At 41.3% G+C, this 16269-nt stretch overlaps 2 protein-coding genes across 6 annotated transcripts in view; one reads left to right on the forward strand and one right to left on the reverse strand.

Moving 5' to 3' along the window:
• The first annotated feature begins 61 nt into the window (after positions 1–61).
• On the forward strand, positions 62–5970 carry NDUFB2 (NADH:ubiquinone oxidoreductase subunit B2). The gene is made up of 4 exons (XM_075939831.2): positions 62–221; positions 304–448; positions 4241–4336; positions 5873–5970. Exons 1-3 carry the CDS (start codon positions 136–138, stop codon positions 4310–4312), a joined length of 303 nt encoding a protein of 100 aa, XP_075795946.1. The 5' UTR covers positions 62–135; the 3' UTR covers positions 4313–4336; positions 5873–5970.
• Positions 5971–7429: 1459 nt separating this feature from the next.
• Positions 7430–16269, reverse strand: part of BRAF (B-Raf proto-oncogene, serine/threonine kinase) — a 568039-nt gene continuing 559199 nt past the window's right edge. For all 5 annotated transcript variants that reach the window (XM_089782036.1, XM_075939782.2, XM_075939791.2 and 2 more), the window contains one exon: positions 7430–15264. In XM_089782036.1, the coding sequence (XP_089638162.1) occupies positions 15242–15264 (23 nt within the window). In that variant the 3' untranslated portion in view covers positions 7430–15241. The remainder of the gene's footprint in view (positions 15265–16269) is intronic.

Consider the following 16269-nt stretch of genomic DNA (forward strand, 5'->3'; position numbering starts at 1 on the left):
GTTGGTATATACCGACTGAGGCTCAGGCCAATCAGAGCGGCTGGTGTTGGGAGGTCACGTTCCCCTCCTACCTCCCCCCCCCAAGACCGGAAGGTGACATTGGGGGGACGAAGCGGCTCAGCCGGGGGCGGCGTCATGCTCGGGTCGCTGGGCCGCGCCGGGGGCTGCCTGGTTCGGGTCCTGCGCGCCACAGACGTGAGAGGAGCGGCCGGGCGCCGGCAGTGAGTGGGGGCGGGGCGGGGGCGCTGGGAGGGGCCGTGGGGCGGCGCGCGCGCTGACGGCTCCTGTGTTCGCCCCTTGCAGCGCGGGCGGCGAGGTGCACATCGAGCCGCGCTATCGGCAGTTCCCGACGCTCACGCGCCGGCAGGTGGTGGTAGGCGAGCTCCTCAGCGGCTTCGCCTGGTTCTGGATCCTCTGGCACTTCTGGCACGACCCGGACGCGGTGCTGGTGAGGCGGGGCGGGCGGCACGCGGCGGGTGGCCAAGGTTTCTAGTTCAGAACCGAGGGGCGGGTGCCTTAGCCCCGGCCCCAGGAGCCCTCAGCGGGGCTATTCGCCTGCCAGCTGCGTGTCTCGTTGCGTCACTCCGCCACCCCTGCCGAGCGATGGTCAATGGCAAGTCATTGACTAATCCAGGACTCGATGCATTTTGCATCCAGCCGTCCATAGGGCGCCTCCGCCTTGGAAGTGTAGCAACAGCCCTAAGGGCTATCGCTGCACTTCAAAGGCGAAAGCCCCCTGTGGCTGACCCCAGCCTGAGGCTCCTCACGGCATTTCAAAGTGGCGGTGCCACACAGCGCCTGGGGACAGTGTGGGCGTCCGTAACTGATCCCGGGCTCCATGCAGCACTGCCACTTTGAAATGCTGTGTGCATCTTGGGAAGACCATAGCTGGCCCCAGGCTGCATGTGGTGCTGCCACTTTGAAGTACTCTTCCCTCCCACTCCCCCCACTCCCTCTTTCTGTTAGAAGCAGCAAGGGGGGGAAGCAACAGTAATTCCTCGTTTAACACTATAGATATGTTTCAGAAAATGATCGTGTTAAGTGAAAACGTGTTATGCGGGGTCAGTTTTCCCACTGAAAATAATGGAAAAGGTGGGGGTTGTGTTTCAAGCGGTGGTGGCTGTTGGGACCAGGACATAAGGTTAGGGGGAAAAGGGGACTGGGTTACAGTAGGGAGGGAGGTGTTTGGCTCTGGGAAAGGGAAGGGGAGGAGGATTGGGTTGGGAGTATGCCTCTGACAGGTCTGCCGGGACCTGCAGTGTGTCCAGCGAGGGGGGATGCCAGGGAACAGCACAGCGAGTGGCAAACCCTATGCTGCTTTGCAGGGAGGTGGGGGAAGCCCCTTGTAGCCACTGGTGATGGGCCAGCTGGGGAAACCCAGCCACCAGCCTGCAAGTGGGGGCGGAGGAGAGGGGACAAGGCATCTGGCGAGGGGGAGTCAGTGGGGAACAGCACGGCGAGCGGCAAACCCTCTGTCGCTTTGCAGGGAGGCAGGCGTAGCCCCGTGCAGCCACCAGCAACGGGCCGGCTGGGGAAATCGTGTTATTCCGGGGACGGTCGTTTAATTCAAAAAAGGTTCCCTAAAAAAAAATCATGCTATCGCGAAAACGTGTTAAGCGAGCATGTGTTAAATGTGGAATTACTGTAGTTGACTAGTCCTTCACATGTGTACTCCTGACCTCATTGTAGAGAGATGACAACATGAGAGATCCCTTGTAATAAGGGAGTATGGAAAACCATAAGTAGCATGGAGGAGGCCCAGAGGGGGACCCCACTGTGCTAGGCATGGTGCAAATGCAGAACAAAAACAATCGCTGCTCATGGGTGGGCTTGACTGTCCAATAAGGAGGGATTAGGGGTGCCTAGAAAATCATAGGAACAGCCTGTACAGTCACAAAGCCTGAATTAAGCACCTTTGCCCCCAGAACAATGAATAGGCAACTGTCTGCAAAAGCAAACATGCTAAGTTGTTTGAGGGTATGTTTACATGGGAGGAGTGAGAGGGTGCACTGCAGCAATTTGATCCATTGGGGGTCACTTTAGTCTAATGAAGACACTCTAAATCAACCACAGATTGCTCTCCTGTCAACTTACCTTTTGCCTCTCGTTTGGTGGAGTACACACTGCAATTAGTCAACCTGAGCTCTGTTTACTCCAGCTACGTGAGTTGTATAACTTAGGCTGGCTTAACCCCATAGTGTGGATGAGGTCTAAATTAGCCAATGGAAGCTGCTAGCTTGTGTGGAGAGTAGTATGTTAAGTCCCACCCCTTACATAGGTTCCAGACTGATCTTGCTGTAGGGAAGAATCTATGGGTACGTCTAGACTATGTGCTTCTGGCGACCGAGGAATGTAGATTAGGCTACAGGACATAGTAAAATGAAGCGGCGATTTAAATAATCGCCGCTTCATTTAAATTTACATGGCTGCCGCGCTGAGCCGACAAACAGCTGATCAGCTGTTTGTCGGCTCAGCGCGGCAGCCATGTAAATTTAAATGAAGCGGCGATTATTTAAATCGCCGCTTCATTTGACTATGTCCTGTAGCCTAATCTTCATGCCTCGGTCGCCAGAGGCATGTAGTCTAGACGTACCCTCTATGTGCTTAGTGATCCATGAATGGGAACCTCTTCTGGAGTCTAGGGACTTAAGTGACTAACCTGCTTCTTGTGGGTGTGAGTGATGCATCTGCCTCACTCCACACAAGATGATGCAAAAGAGGAGGTAGCAGCCCTAGTTATTGAAACCAGTGGTTAGAGTACTCTTTTGGGATGTGGCAGACCCAGCTTGAAGCTATGCCATTGTGGTTAAATAACGATATATTCATGGTCCTGGATTCGAAGGTTGAAAAGGTCCAGTATGATCATCTAGTCAGACTTCCTGTATAGGGATGTAATAGTGTAATCGATTAACCAATTAACTGATAAGCAAAAGCTTATGAATTAATGCTGTAGATTATACACATTCCCCCTCCCCTAGCCAGTCAATTTTTTAGCAGGCTGGCCAGCAGCCTGGCTCAGTCCTGCTTGCGCAGGGTCTGGGACCTACCCCTACTGCAGCTCTGCAATTGAAGTGTATTAGGAGCCAGGCAGTCATGCAGCCAGGCTCAGTTCCAACTCATGCCGAGTCCAGGAGCTCAGATGCCGACCCCACCATATCCCAGGTGATTGTTCTAAAAGGGGAGGTATGCATTACCACCTTCAGTTCTTCTTCCTCCATCCAGGAATTTGGTACCCTTCATGGTCTGCTAGATTGGGTCCGGCATGTGACATGTTTGTATGCCTATCTTACCCTGGATTGTGAATCACTGTGGGAGATAGGTGTCCAGACTCCTAGCACAAGGCAGCAGTGGACTGCCCAGAGGCAGAAAACTTTTAACCTGAAAACTTAGGTGGCAAGCAAGGTGACCACAGGGTTTGGCAGCAGTTTTGTGGATTACAGTGGTGCCAAAAACTGGAATTTAGGTGCCTAAATATCTAATAATCTGTGGATCCCACTTTCATAACCTAAGAAAAGGCAGTTTAAGCCTCAGTACAATGTCTTTCTCCTGAAATGGCCTCATCCATGCTGCATGACCTTTCTCACTGTACACATAAGGTCACGCCATATAGAATTTTGCTTTTCAAAGATAGTCTTCCACCCAGCATGACACACACACACACCATGGCTACGTCTACACTGGCCCCTTTTCCGGAAGGGGCATGTTAATTTCAGCTATCGTAATAGGGAAATCCGCGGGGGATTTAAATATCCCCCCGCGGCATTTAAATAAAAATGTCCGCCGCTTTTTTCCGGCTTTTCTAAAAGCCGGAAAAGAGCGTCTACACTGGCCCCGATCCTCCGGAAAAAGCGCCCTTTTCCGGAGGATCTTATTCCTACTTTGAAGTAGGAATAAGATCCTCCGGAAAAGGGCGCTTTTTCCGGAGGATCGGGGCCAGTGTAGACGCTCTTTTCCGGCTTTTAGAAAAGCCGGAAAAAAGCGGCGGACATTTTTATTTAAATGCCGCGGGGGGATATTTAAATCCCCCGCGGATTTCCCTATTACGATAGCTGAAATTAACATGCCCCTTCCGGAAAAGGGGCCAGTGTAGACGTAGCCCGTGTGTGTGTGTGTGTGTGTGTGTGAGGTCACATTGTAGAGGGGATGACATTTTGTAGAGCACCATTTTGTAGTTTGGGAGCTGCTCTAGAAAATGAAATGTTCACTAACTATTACTTGAATGTTTTTTGTTTGCTCCAAGGGTCACTTTCCTTACCCAGATGCCTCAAAATGGACAGATGAGGAATTGGGGATCCCTCCTGATGAAGAATAGATATATAGCTCCAGCTACCAATGTGTAGGTTCCCTTGAAACTTTCCTTTTTTAGACAGTTTTTAGAATGAATGGAATGTGTCTTAATGTCCAACTTCAAATCCCTGAATTGACATAAATATACAGTGAACACTGAAGAGAATTCCCCCATAGCACAGTTGATAAGTTCTGTGAAAAGGGATATCTACCAGTAAGATTTATTGGCAGACTTCAGAGCCCCTTGCCTCTGTTAATGTACACGTTCAGTCTCTAATCTGGACTTCCCTACTCTGGCAACACCTTGGCTGGCATCATTGGTGACCCCATGCATGCTCCAGGGTTGGAGCATTTATGGAGGAAAAAATGGTGGGCTGGGACCAGGAGTGTAGCCAGACTAGAGAATAGCGGAGCCCCAGTGGGTTGGGTGCTGGGAGAATGGAGCACTGGCAGGCCAGGAATTGGCAGTGGAGACACGGTGCTTTGGAGGCCAGAAACAGCAGGCCAGAATTGACCTCAAGTCTGGCAAATTCCCTGGTTAAGGACTGGTCAAGTCCCAACAAGGCCAGACCAGATAGTTTCAACCTGTACTGATTCACAGAATGGAGCAGGTTTTTTTCCCCTGATTTTTCCCCCCCTAGCTTTGCTGGTTGCATTGATCCCTAATGACTGGGACTTAAGTCATCTTAGAGTGTGCTGAGACTCTTGCTTGAGGACATGGTGCTTTACTGGACAGAAGTACTGTTTTAAATTCCCTGCCAATTTGCTTATCCTGCCACTAAGTCATGTAGTAGTTTTTTGATAGCCATTATCTACTTCATGTGGTGGGATAAACTTTGATTGTTCTGCCATTGTTCACCATGGTTTTTTTAATAAGTTCAAGAATAAACTAAAGCTTTTTGCATTGATTTCTCCATTTTTATAACTTTCCTGATGCCGTGCCTTACTATACCTTTCCTGGTTCTCCAGCTGGAACAACAGGTAGCCACCAATTTTGGATTCATGCCAATGCAGTAGAGCTGAAAGGCTCTAGATCCCATTTCTAATGTACATAGGCCCCCAAAAATTAGTTTAATCCTAACAGAACTGTGCTCCAAAGTTTAGTTGAATTCCTTTTCGGGATTTGTCTGGGATGTAAGCTGACATCTGTTAAATCTCTGCGTGGGCACTTGATTGCTGACTATACTAATGCTAGGAACTACTGATCAATTGAAAGATATCCCTTTTAAAAGTATAATTGAGATATTTATTTCCACACACCTCTTAAACCAACTCAGTTTCTTTCCCTTCTACATCAAGTATCAGGAAGGTGAAAGTATTTGCTGTCAAGCCCTTGTTTCCATTAAGACTGGATGAAAGACATACTTATTTCATTTGCAGTGGGATTTCAAATTATTGCATTTAAAGAGGTCTTTAAAAACAAACTACTAATGTAGATGCTTTTTGCACTAGAAAGTTATAGGTTCCTGCCAAAGGTGGCTTAAGAGGATGGTTTGGATTTTATTGTCCAAGGCTTGCACTGATATAGGAAGGGACTCTGACAAACTGAGTGTTCCTTAATGTTCTTTCCATCTGTCATTTGCAGGTCCTGTGGTGGGATCTCTGAAGAAGTTGAGGCTTTGGCTCTTGCATTATTGTGTTTTGGTAAAACCACACTGTAAATAAAAATCTCAAAAGTTACAAGCTCATGCTTTAAGATTCTTTTGTAAACTAAATCACTGTACCATGGAAGCTTTTTGCTAAATAATCATCCCTGTATGGGGAGAAGAAAGAGCAGTTGATTAAGGTCTCTTCTATATACTTTCCTGCCAAACATGCTCATACAGGTGCTTCACAAGTTTACTTTCAGTTGGTCTGTGCTACACTAATGACTTGTGGTGGCAGCTGAATAGGTGATGAATACTATTCAGCAGCAAGTGTAATGACCGACAAAACCATGTTCAGAAAGTGACTTCATGTAGGGGAGACAAAGCTTTTAATATTAGTAATCTAATTAGGAAAGTTGCAAGGGGGGGGAAGGGGAATCTGAAGTAAAAAACAGCCAATCAGATTTCAATACTAGTAGTAATTATAATTCCAAAATGGACTGTGCTGAAGTTAATCTAAAACCAGCACCTAATGAATATTTTAAAATAGGAAAAGCTTTTCACGATAAGTGAGCTATTTAAACAATAAAAAAATTCTGACAATTAGAAAAATGCAAAGCAAGCTTATAGCAATTTTCTGCTGCAGGCAAGAGGGGATGTTACCCCTCTCACACAGAATAAGTCTTAACTGAAACTGGGCACTACCCTAGACAATGTGAGACCAAGATTCAATTTCCTGCTTCACTAGTCTTCCAGTGTGACCTTGATAAAATCATTTAGCCTCTGTGTGCCTCATTTCCCTAGCTTTAACATGTTAATACTTCACTACCACCCAGTGGTGGTCTGAGGATAAAGATGAAGCACTTTGAGATACATCAATGAAAAGCACTTATGTAAAAACAAGCTAATATGTTCTTAATCCTTGATTTTGCTTTCCTCAAAGCCAGTATGGAGAGTCTAACCTAAGCTTCTTGGAGCAAGGACAAAAATTTGCTCTAGCAGAGGTCAATAAACAGGAGGGAGAAACAGCCCCTTGGCCCAAGGTAAAGTTGGGTTCTTCTAACTCCCACTCTTGTGAGCTAATTATCAAATTTAAGTATTATACAATATCCAGAATAACATCATGAGCATTTATAGGTAAAACCTACTTCATCAAATGAATAGTAATGGAAATAACAGAATCCAAGATTTTTATTTATAAATAGAAATTGGCTCCTGCCTTTAACATATGCAAAAGCTATGAATTGGATTCAGCCAGCCCACTTAATTATCATGGGTCCTACAATTGTCAGGTATTTCTTCTACTACTATATACACACAAACATCTTGGTTTCTGCTATTTCCACTCCAATTCATCTGATAAAGTGGGTTTTACCCATAAAAGCTCATGATGCATTTTTGTTAGTCTCAAAGATGCCACAGGACTACTTGTTTTTAAAGTTACAGACTAACACGGCTACCCCTCTGAGACTTTACAATATTCAAGCTACTCTTTGTTAAAGCGCTAATGGAAAGATGTCTTGGGGATTGCACCATTAAAAATAAATGTCATCTCAGATGGTTCTCCATGCAGTCAATCTTTATTATAGCAGTAATCTCATATTCACATCAAGTACATAGAACTTTTTGCCTTTTATATAATACAGAGTTCTTAAATAACTTTACACAGAAATAGGTTTCTTCAATCAATTTTAGCTATCAAATTTTTAATGTTTTCTTTAAGTCTCCATGCTCTCTAACCAAACTGGACAATATTTCCCATTGTACAAATTTACATGAGAAAAAACTTCAAAGTACAAATGGAAGGACTAAAAGGAAGGGGTAACAAAAGTAGAGAGGAAGGAAACAAGAAAAATAATTTGTAGTAGCAATTACTGTGGGCATTTGGGAAAGGAAAGAAAGTGAGTTGTCATGGTCTATAACATAAAACTGAAAATAAACATTTTCTTATGAATTAAAAAATAAATACAAGTTTTAAAACAATTACTCCATTGTAGTTTTTAAAAGCAGCTAGAGATCTACTAACAGTTGTTTTTTTAACTAACTAGATTGGACCTTCTACTGTGAAGACTCAGACCCTCACAAAACTTCTGGTGGTAAAAATACAGCTTAAAGGAATGTTGTGTGTGTCAGCACAGAGTTCAAACTGGGATGTACATTTCATTGCACTAAGTTTAAAAAATAAAAGAGATTTCCTTTTCCTACTTTGTATTCTGTTGCTCATAAGGTATTATCGGGCAACATCTTTAATTTTTTTTAAAAAGCCACCTCCCCTTACTTTTCCTTCTGGGGTCCAACAACTGAGTGCTATGCTTTCATGAACTTTAAAGAAACATTGGTTTTGAGTCCTTTGTGGAGAAAAGACTGTGCACCTTTTCTAACCTAGGGAAAGCAGCATGATGGTGAGTGAGGAAGTGACAGGCTGTGCAACTACTGCATAAATGATTATCTATTCCTTTAAAACAAGGTGGAATAACAGGACAAAACAGGGGCCAGCCTGCATGTTTGTTTTGACAAAAGGACTACAGAGCTCTCAAGCAGGAAGTTACCAGTCATCTTTCTAGTTGCTTAGGGAAAAAGTCCTCTGCTCAGCACTGGGACGCATAGCCAGAACAGGTTCCAGTCATTTGCTGAGGAAGGAATCTTTGGGCTCAGCAAGGCTAATTCAATGGCTGGAGTAGACTCTGTACCCCTCCTCCCCCCATGAAAAAGATTGCCAGGACCCCCTGCCAGTGCTTCATCCTCAAGGGATGTTCATAGCCCACCTTTCCCGGTGAAGCATAACAGACTAGCACTAGTTCCAAAGAAATCTCCAGAGATGCAAAACTTGGGCAGGATTTATCTTGTTAGTCTGACCAAATGAGATTTTTAATGGCATGATTTAGATAAGCATGTATTAAATCATGGTAACAGATAAGACATGCAGGTTGGCCACTGCCAGGTTTCAATCATTTGGGGGGGGGGGGAGAAGAAAGAAAAAAACAAGGCTCAGGAAGGAATGATGTGCATGTTTGTTTTTAAACAGTTCACAGCTTTGAATAAAAAGCACATTTATTGCACTTACATTTTATTTTAGACAAAGAATTAAATTATGCCCACCCTCCCCACTAGCTCAAAAATATTTACCACCTGTGTTTGGTCCATTTTGTCCCTGTCCCCCCAATATCTGTGCCCAGATAGGGTTCATTGCTTCTCATGTCTTAATATTGTACTTAACTCTGAAGCACACAAAACAAATATATTGTGTTCCAACAAGGTGAGCACACAAATGCAATGGTATCTGTCAAAAACAAACGAACCATTATTTAAAACTCAAGCAACAATGGTACATAGTTCTTGGCTTCGTGTCTTACTAATTGAAAAGTAAATGTTAATACAGATGAATTCTAAACTACAATTGCTGCAGACAGAAAGACTATATAGTGCATGTAGGCTGTTACGTCATCTGGATGGGTTGAACATACTGTTGCTATGATATTAAAACAAATGCCTAGGCAGTTTAAATTTTCCCAAACATTCCACCAGCTCTCATTCCTTCACAAAATAGGAAAATAGCTGTGTTTTTCCTAAAAGTAGGGAGGATATTAGAGTATTTTCAGTGCATGGGTTGGAGGAGGGAGAAAAATTCCAGATATAGCCTGGAATTTAAGTAAAACATTTACAAACATTACAGCCTGTTTTATAAAAGGAACTAAAAAGGGATTAAAAGAAGTGTAATGTTCTAGATTAATTGTGTATTTAATTGAACTGATTTATATAAAAGAATTATGTCCAAAGTCTTCCACCAAGAACAAAGGCAGGGAAAAGACTTGAAAAAAACATTAAGAACAAAAACACTCTCTTTTCCTTAAGGATAGACGGATGAATTATGACACTAGTATTTAAGGTACTGCCAGGAGTGAAGATAAGTTTGAAATATGAATACATCAAATTGAAACATATCTTTTGCCCCTCAACTGACAATACACTCGTCTCCCAAGGTAAGCATGTAACAATATAACATATGATCATTAAACAGTGGCTAGGATTGTGGAGGTTTAGCAGTGTATCAATATGAGGCCTGAGAAAGAACTAAACAAACCTGCTGATATTTCATTAAACAACATAACCCCTGGATCATGATGTATTAACTGCATGCCATGATGTACATGCAATATGCCGCTATGGTTACTGACAGCCTAGTAGTCTAGAGCTCACTTTTCATACAGTTCTCCAGATATTTTGACTTTATGTCTCCAAGAACTTTATATTAAGTTTCCCTAACAAGATGCTAGATTTTTGGAGGGGTCAAAAAGGCTTTATTTTTTTTTATGCAGCTCATTTTGTTTTCTGTAGAGTAGCTTCAAGTTTCTCAGAAATGCATATGTCTCGTTTGAACTTTATTTTGGATACAAACACCAGATATTTCTGTAAATTCTCCCTGCCACTACCTTACATATAGCTTTTGCTTACATTTACAAAATCCAGAACTTAACTTTTGAGAAAGGTCTATCTATATTTGCATTTAACTATGAAGACACTGCATTGGAATTAAACCAAAGCCACAAAGCACCTATTTTTATTTATACGGTTGTAAGTCATAAAGGCACAAGATCATTTGGCAAATTGCAAAGGTAACTTTTGGAAAGCCTCATGTATACCATTTAAGAGAGTTTCTGGATAGCTTTTCTATATGTGCATATATTAGCTTTCACTTCCTCAGTCTGTTCACAGCAACATCCCCAACCTGCTATTTTTTTTAAAAAATTGACCCTTCAACCCATACACACAACTATTACTATTCACTGCTCTCATAGTGCTGGCTGACTAGTTTCTATATCAGCATCTTTAAAATCTAAAGCAAACAAATGTCAACTGTCGGCACCTGGTTTTGATGTACTTATTTACCAGATAAGATCTAATAAAGCGGCCAATAAAGGGTGTGTGTGTGTGTGTCTTAAAATAAGCTGACTTAGTAAACCTGTATCACTAGCAAAGCTGTAGTAAGTGGAACAAGTTTATATTTTTGATAAACTAGTATCTACATATAAAAAAAAAACTACTGAGACACAAAACATCCAGTATCTTCAAAGTGATGTCATGACTGTTCATTTATGCAACTTGGTTTTATCTGAATCTTTAATGTACCTAAATGGTTAGACTATCATATTTCACCCTGGTGACATTGTTTCAGTGGACGGAAAGATACTTGTCTACAGTACTCTGAATAGTTTGTGCTACACATGCTGCACTCACAGTCAAGAAGGGAATATACAATAAAAACCTGTAGGCTGGAAAGGGGTGAAATGTTTGCACACTCTTAATTCAGCCCTCCACTATATAGATAACTTCAAGAATTACTGATGCTTCAACTGACATTAGATCATGTCTGTAGGGCATGGTCTTTGTCTTTAAAGTGTTCAATAAAGCATGGTGTATACTGACAGCACAATGCAACTATAGAGACAATTCTTCAATAGGTTTTTACCACTGGACATTTGCATAAAGATGTGAACTTTAACAGTTCATACTTCTGTTTATTCACATGTCACAGTAGGCCAAATGCTGTCCATTAAAGAGCACATATAGCTCCAACTGACTTAAGCAGAAGCCCCAAATGTATGATGGCAGAATTTGACCCAAAATAATTTGTATTACCAATAACTGCTTAAGAATTCAAATTATGAGAATGGATGATTTCACATAAGGAATAAAAGCAAGCAGGAACTGATTAACTCAGTGACCTGCAAATGTGTGTGGGGTTTTGTTGTTGTTTTTTATCATTGTTTTTAAAAGAGTGTTGTTTTTAAAAGAGTGGCAGGACTATACTGAACATAGGGACATTCAGGTGCTGTTACCTTAAAAATAATCAGGTCCCTACACTCACACCATTTGACTTCAGAGCCCCCATTATGCCCCAGACATTATATTGTAGGGAAGAATCCTGCTTTGACAGAGAAATTGGACTAGATGATAAGACAGGTATTTTCCAATTTCTGTATATGGGAGAAGTGGGGGTGTTTCACAGCTAATGTACTCCACCAGAGCACAGAGTTGGACTACAGGTACTCAAGTGGTAGTTTTGAAAAAGCTTTTTAGCTGCTCAGGTATGTTGGAGTTTAAAGCAGTATAAATGCCTAGATAATATTATATCCCAACAGATAAAAAATATTTAATACAATTTTCAAACTTGACATGTGGGTTTATGCCTTGCTACACTGAGCTGGGGTGTTACTGATGAGCTGAAACTGTATGGTGTAAAGATAGAACCTGAAATTATTTATTTATTTTTAAATAGTTCATTATATTCTTCACCCCATTGCTAGCTAAGGGCTTTCAATATGTGTCCCTGCTACTGTCTTGCTATTTACCAAACACCTTCAAGGCACCTTTAAAACTGATCCCATTTTCATGCAAAACATCCTTAGTAATTTCTGAAGGAAAAGAAATATATGAAAACAATTATTTATCAACTAACATTTCCCAAAGTCTTGCATGAGGATTAAGGTGGTCTTTGTATAGATAGAAAGATGGACATAAACATAAAATATTACAGTTACTTTAAGAGAAACAAACAAACTTGGAAGGTAACAGAAATGAAACCTGACAGACTTTAACTAACCAACAATGTACATGTTTTTCAGGGGATGAGAGAGATAAAAAAACATATTTATAAAGTGCTTTGCATGGACAAGGATAGTGATTTTTCTTGTGCTTTTCCTATGGGCTCAAGAAGCATATTGTTGAATAATGGGTAATGAAGCATTACAAAATAAATTAATTTAAAACAAGGATAAAAATAATTCCTTACTGTTATATTTTAACAAATACTTTTCTGCCAACATGAAAATATAGAGGGAAATTAGGATTTTTATCCAATATGTTGAAATGATCATTCTTAACCTTGCAATACACACTTACTTTGGCTATAGCTTCCCTTAAAAGCATATATAATTTTCAGTGTGCCCTACATTTACAAGCTTCATGACAGACCATAAAAAAGCTAGAAGGATGACAGGAAAACATCGATACAATAGTGAATTCACTTCCTTGGAATTAAATTCTCAACTGTTACTGACAACTTGGTTCCTAGCTTTCTTCTACCTTGGTCCGTCAATTGCCTTGGATAGTGCTGTATTCTACCATTACACTAACAGGGTGCATCGTGATTTCACCTGACTGTGCACTACTGATCACTTACTTGCTTCTCCACCCTGGAAAGTCGATACTACTCCAGATTATTTTAATTCCTACCCATCCATGTCAAGAAGGAAGAAACCTAATAGTATCTGAAGACCCACAGCAGAGAAGAAAAAAGTTGTGCTTGTTTCTCTGTTAAAATGCATCCTGTACACAAAATCAATTGTATTCATGTAGCAATATGAATTGCTTCATCATCATAGTAACTTCCTGTCACTCTCTATTGCTGTCCAGCTAATGTTTGTGGAATTAATATGAATACACAGTATTCCAATTATAATTCTCATTTCAGATTAATCAGGACCCCTTAAACTCCATAAATATGAATTGACAAACATAACAGACTACCTGAAAAGCTGTAGAAATACATGGTTTTAAAAGCATGTTCTGCAAGAGATATGTATTCTTTCCTAAATCCAGGGGCACCCTTCTGTACACATGAAAGATCCCTACCTCACCTACTGAGACAGGAGCAATGTGTTCAACCAAAGCCGTGTGCATTTGTACACATTTAACTCCTTCAAATGCATTTTATGATTTTATTAATCAAAGAAAAGCACTGCCAATTTGTGTCATACATCAATTCTCCTGCCTCCTGTAGAGTGATATAGGGTAGATATTAAGCAAACTCTGAAGAGTCTTATGTGAGTTTGAATGTTTCTACTATGGTCTTACTTGCCTCTTTACAAATAATTTACATTTCATATCACATATTGGAGATATTCTGCAAATGGATCACATCACAAAATATTCTAGTAGAGGTAAACAATGTGCTCAACTTTATGAATTTTAATTCTGACCTGGTAACTTGTCAAAAAGCTACCAAGCATTAGAGAAGTGAGTATGGAGGCCAGATTAAAAAGAGAAATTAATGCAGATACTGTCACCTTTATCCTAGTTGCAAACAGTGGAAAAGGGAAAAATGGAGGGATAGGAACAAGAGAGTCAAACAGAGAGAACCGGTGAGAGGAGAAAAGGTCAGCGTGGATCCAGCAAGTACCGTTTTTTGTAGTAGTAGTTTTGTTTTTTAAATCAAACACCTTGCCATTAGGACAAGATGCTCCACATTTACACACACGCTTAATAGAGAACACTGAGTTAACAGGATAAAAATCCTTTTAAAAAAGCTCTCTAAGTACCAAAACACAATTTGCAGAATGTCTAATTCTAGGGGGAGGGGTTAATTCAATTCAACCTGAGAACATTTTTTTCTTGTTTATGAAAACCTTATGCATTGGTAAGGTATCTGGCATTGAACTGCACCTTCATTTAAAATAAAACTTTTAAAATAGGTACATACACCATTCATAGTCTGTATTAGCAGTTTACAGACTACAGATGCCATTGTCGCATCTATGAAAAATACACTGCACAGATGATACAAAGAAAATTTGAGAACTTGCTACATTTTTTTTTCATTGACTTTAGTTTGTTGCTGGACCAACGAGAGGAGCTACCCAACCCTTCTGAAAGATGCCCTTTCTCAGCACACCAGAAAGCACTGGGAACAAGAAAAGGCTAGTTTTTTGGATAGCTGAAAAGTAAACTTGAAAAATGTTGCAGCATCCCCTTTTCCTTCAGGTTAATCTCTCATCCTGCAAGGTATCTAATTTGACCAGGATAAAAGTTAGTGATGTAGATCGATTAAAATATTTGACATCTGCATTTAAATGAAAAGGGGATACTGCATTTTGTCCCATAAATCAGTAAGCATGCCAGGAAAATATAAATCAGAACAGAAGATGATTCTTTTGATTAGCACTCTCATCAGATGTTCAGCCTCTGATGATTCGTTGTTAGAGGGAGAAAGCCAACTGGCAGACCATCCAAAGCAAGTCTCCTAAGCTGCAGCAGCAGTTCCATCCCCTTATGCCTGAGCACCAAAGTCAAAACACATGTGCCCTCTCCTCTCTCCTGGGAATGATGCCAACGGTACAGGCAGCCACTGCGGGTCTCCGTGGTGTTTTGTGTTGAAGGAGAAACACTGGCAGCAGAGAATTCTGGTTCCTAAAAAGATTATTTCCCCCCCTAGTGTTGGACCAGCAGTTCCATTCTGCTCCACTCTAAGCTAACAGATATCTTTTCCTAAATTGCTTTAGGTTTTGAGGAGCAGAATAGAGTTTTGATGTTAAGAAACTGTAGGAACACAAGACTTAAATAATAGTGTGGGTGCTGCCATGACGCTGTGGCTACTTGAACGCTGCAAATTCTCCTGTAGAGGGAGGAGAAGAGGGAGGAGAAGAGCTTGGTTTAAAAAGGTGATCACAATTATTCGCTGGACAGAGATTTCTGCAGTCTATGCAACGCAAGGCTGAATATGTCAGATGTTAATAAACGCAACAGTTAAAATTAAGGACTAGAAAGATCATACTTGTAGTGACAACATCAAGTGCACTCACAGCATATTTTATTTAAGTTAGATTTCTTAAAAGCAAGCCATGCCCATTTTGCTCAAGGCAGAGCTCTGAACATTCACAGGCAGAAATCTTTTTCATCATGAAAAATAAAATGCTGTATTAGAATTTAATTTCTAAACTTCCTACTATCAGTTGCGTACCACTTGCTGAAAAGTGACATATGTTATAATGGCAGTTTGTCAGCCTGTAAACCAGCTTTATCTTGCTTGAAAACTGGTTTAATAATCAAAAGAATTACTGTGTTTATTCATGAACCTTTAAGCATTACACATTAAAGTCCTTTTGATTATTAAAACAATACAATAGCTTATAGATCAATACAGCCATCCATGGGGATGGAACCTGAAATGTAAATTTGTCCATTCACTCCTAAGCCAGAAAGCAGAGTGGTGGAAGTACATTCACTTACCCAGGTTGGGTGCCTAGCCTGGGTCCGAAACAACCCTAGTGACCATTTTACAATTATGTAACAATATTTATTTACAGCGCCTTCTCATGAGGACATCACCAATCACTTCACATATACATCCTGTGTCGTAGATACATATCCCCACATCACAGACAATGAAGACGAGGCACAGAGATTAAGATTGTTGCCCAAGGTCACACAGGACATCTGTAGCAAAGCCTGGAATAGAACCAATGACTCTTGCTTCCAGATTCTGTGCGTTAGCCAAAAGACCTTCCTTTTCTCCCAACGAATAAATTGTACTTTGGATTTTTCCTGGAGGATCTCTAGATGTGCTTAACTAAAAGTCTCCCTATTGGGTTCACACTCTGCTGGTGGAACAAGTTATGCC

The sequence above is a fragment of the Pelodiscus sinensis genome, chromosome 1 (assembly GCF_052426305.1).
Source record: "Pelodiscus sinensis isolate ZL-2025 chromosome 1, ASM5242630v1, whole genome shotgun sequence".
In the NCBI taxonomy this organism is placed as follows: domain Eukaryota; kingdom Metazoa; phylum Chordata; order Testudines; family Trionychidae; genus Pelodiscus; species Pelodiscus sinensis.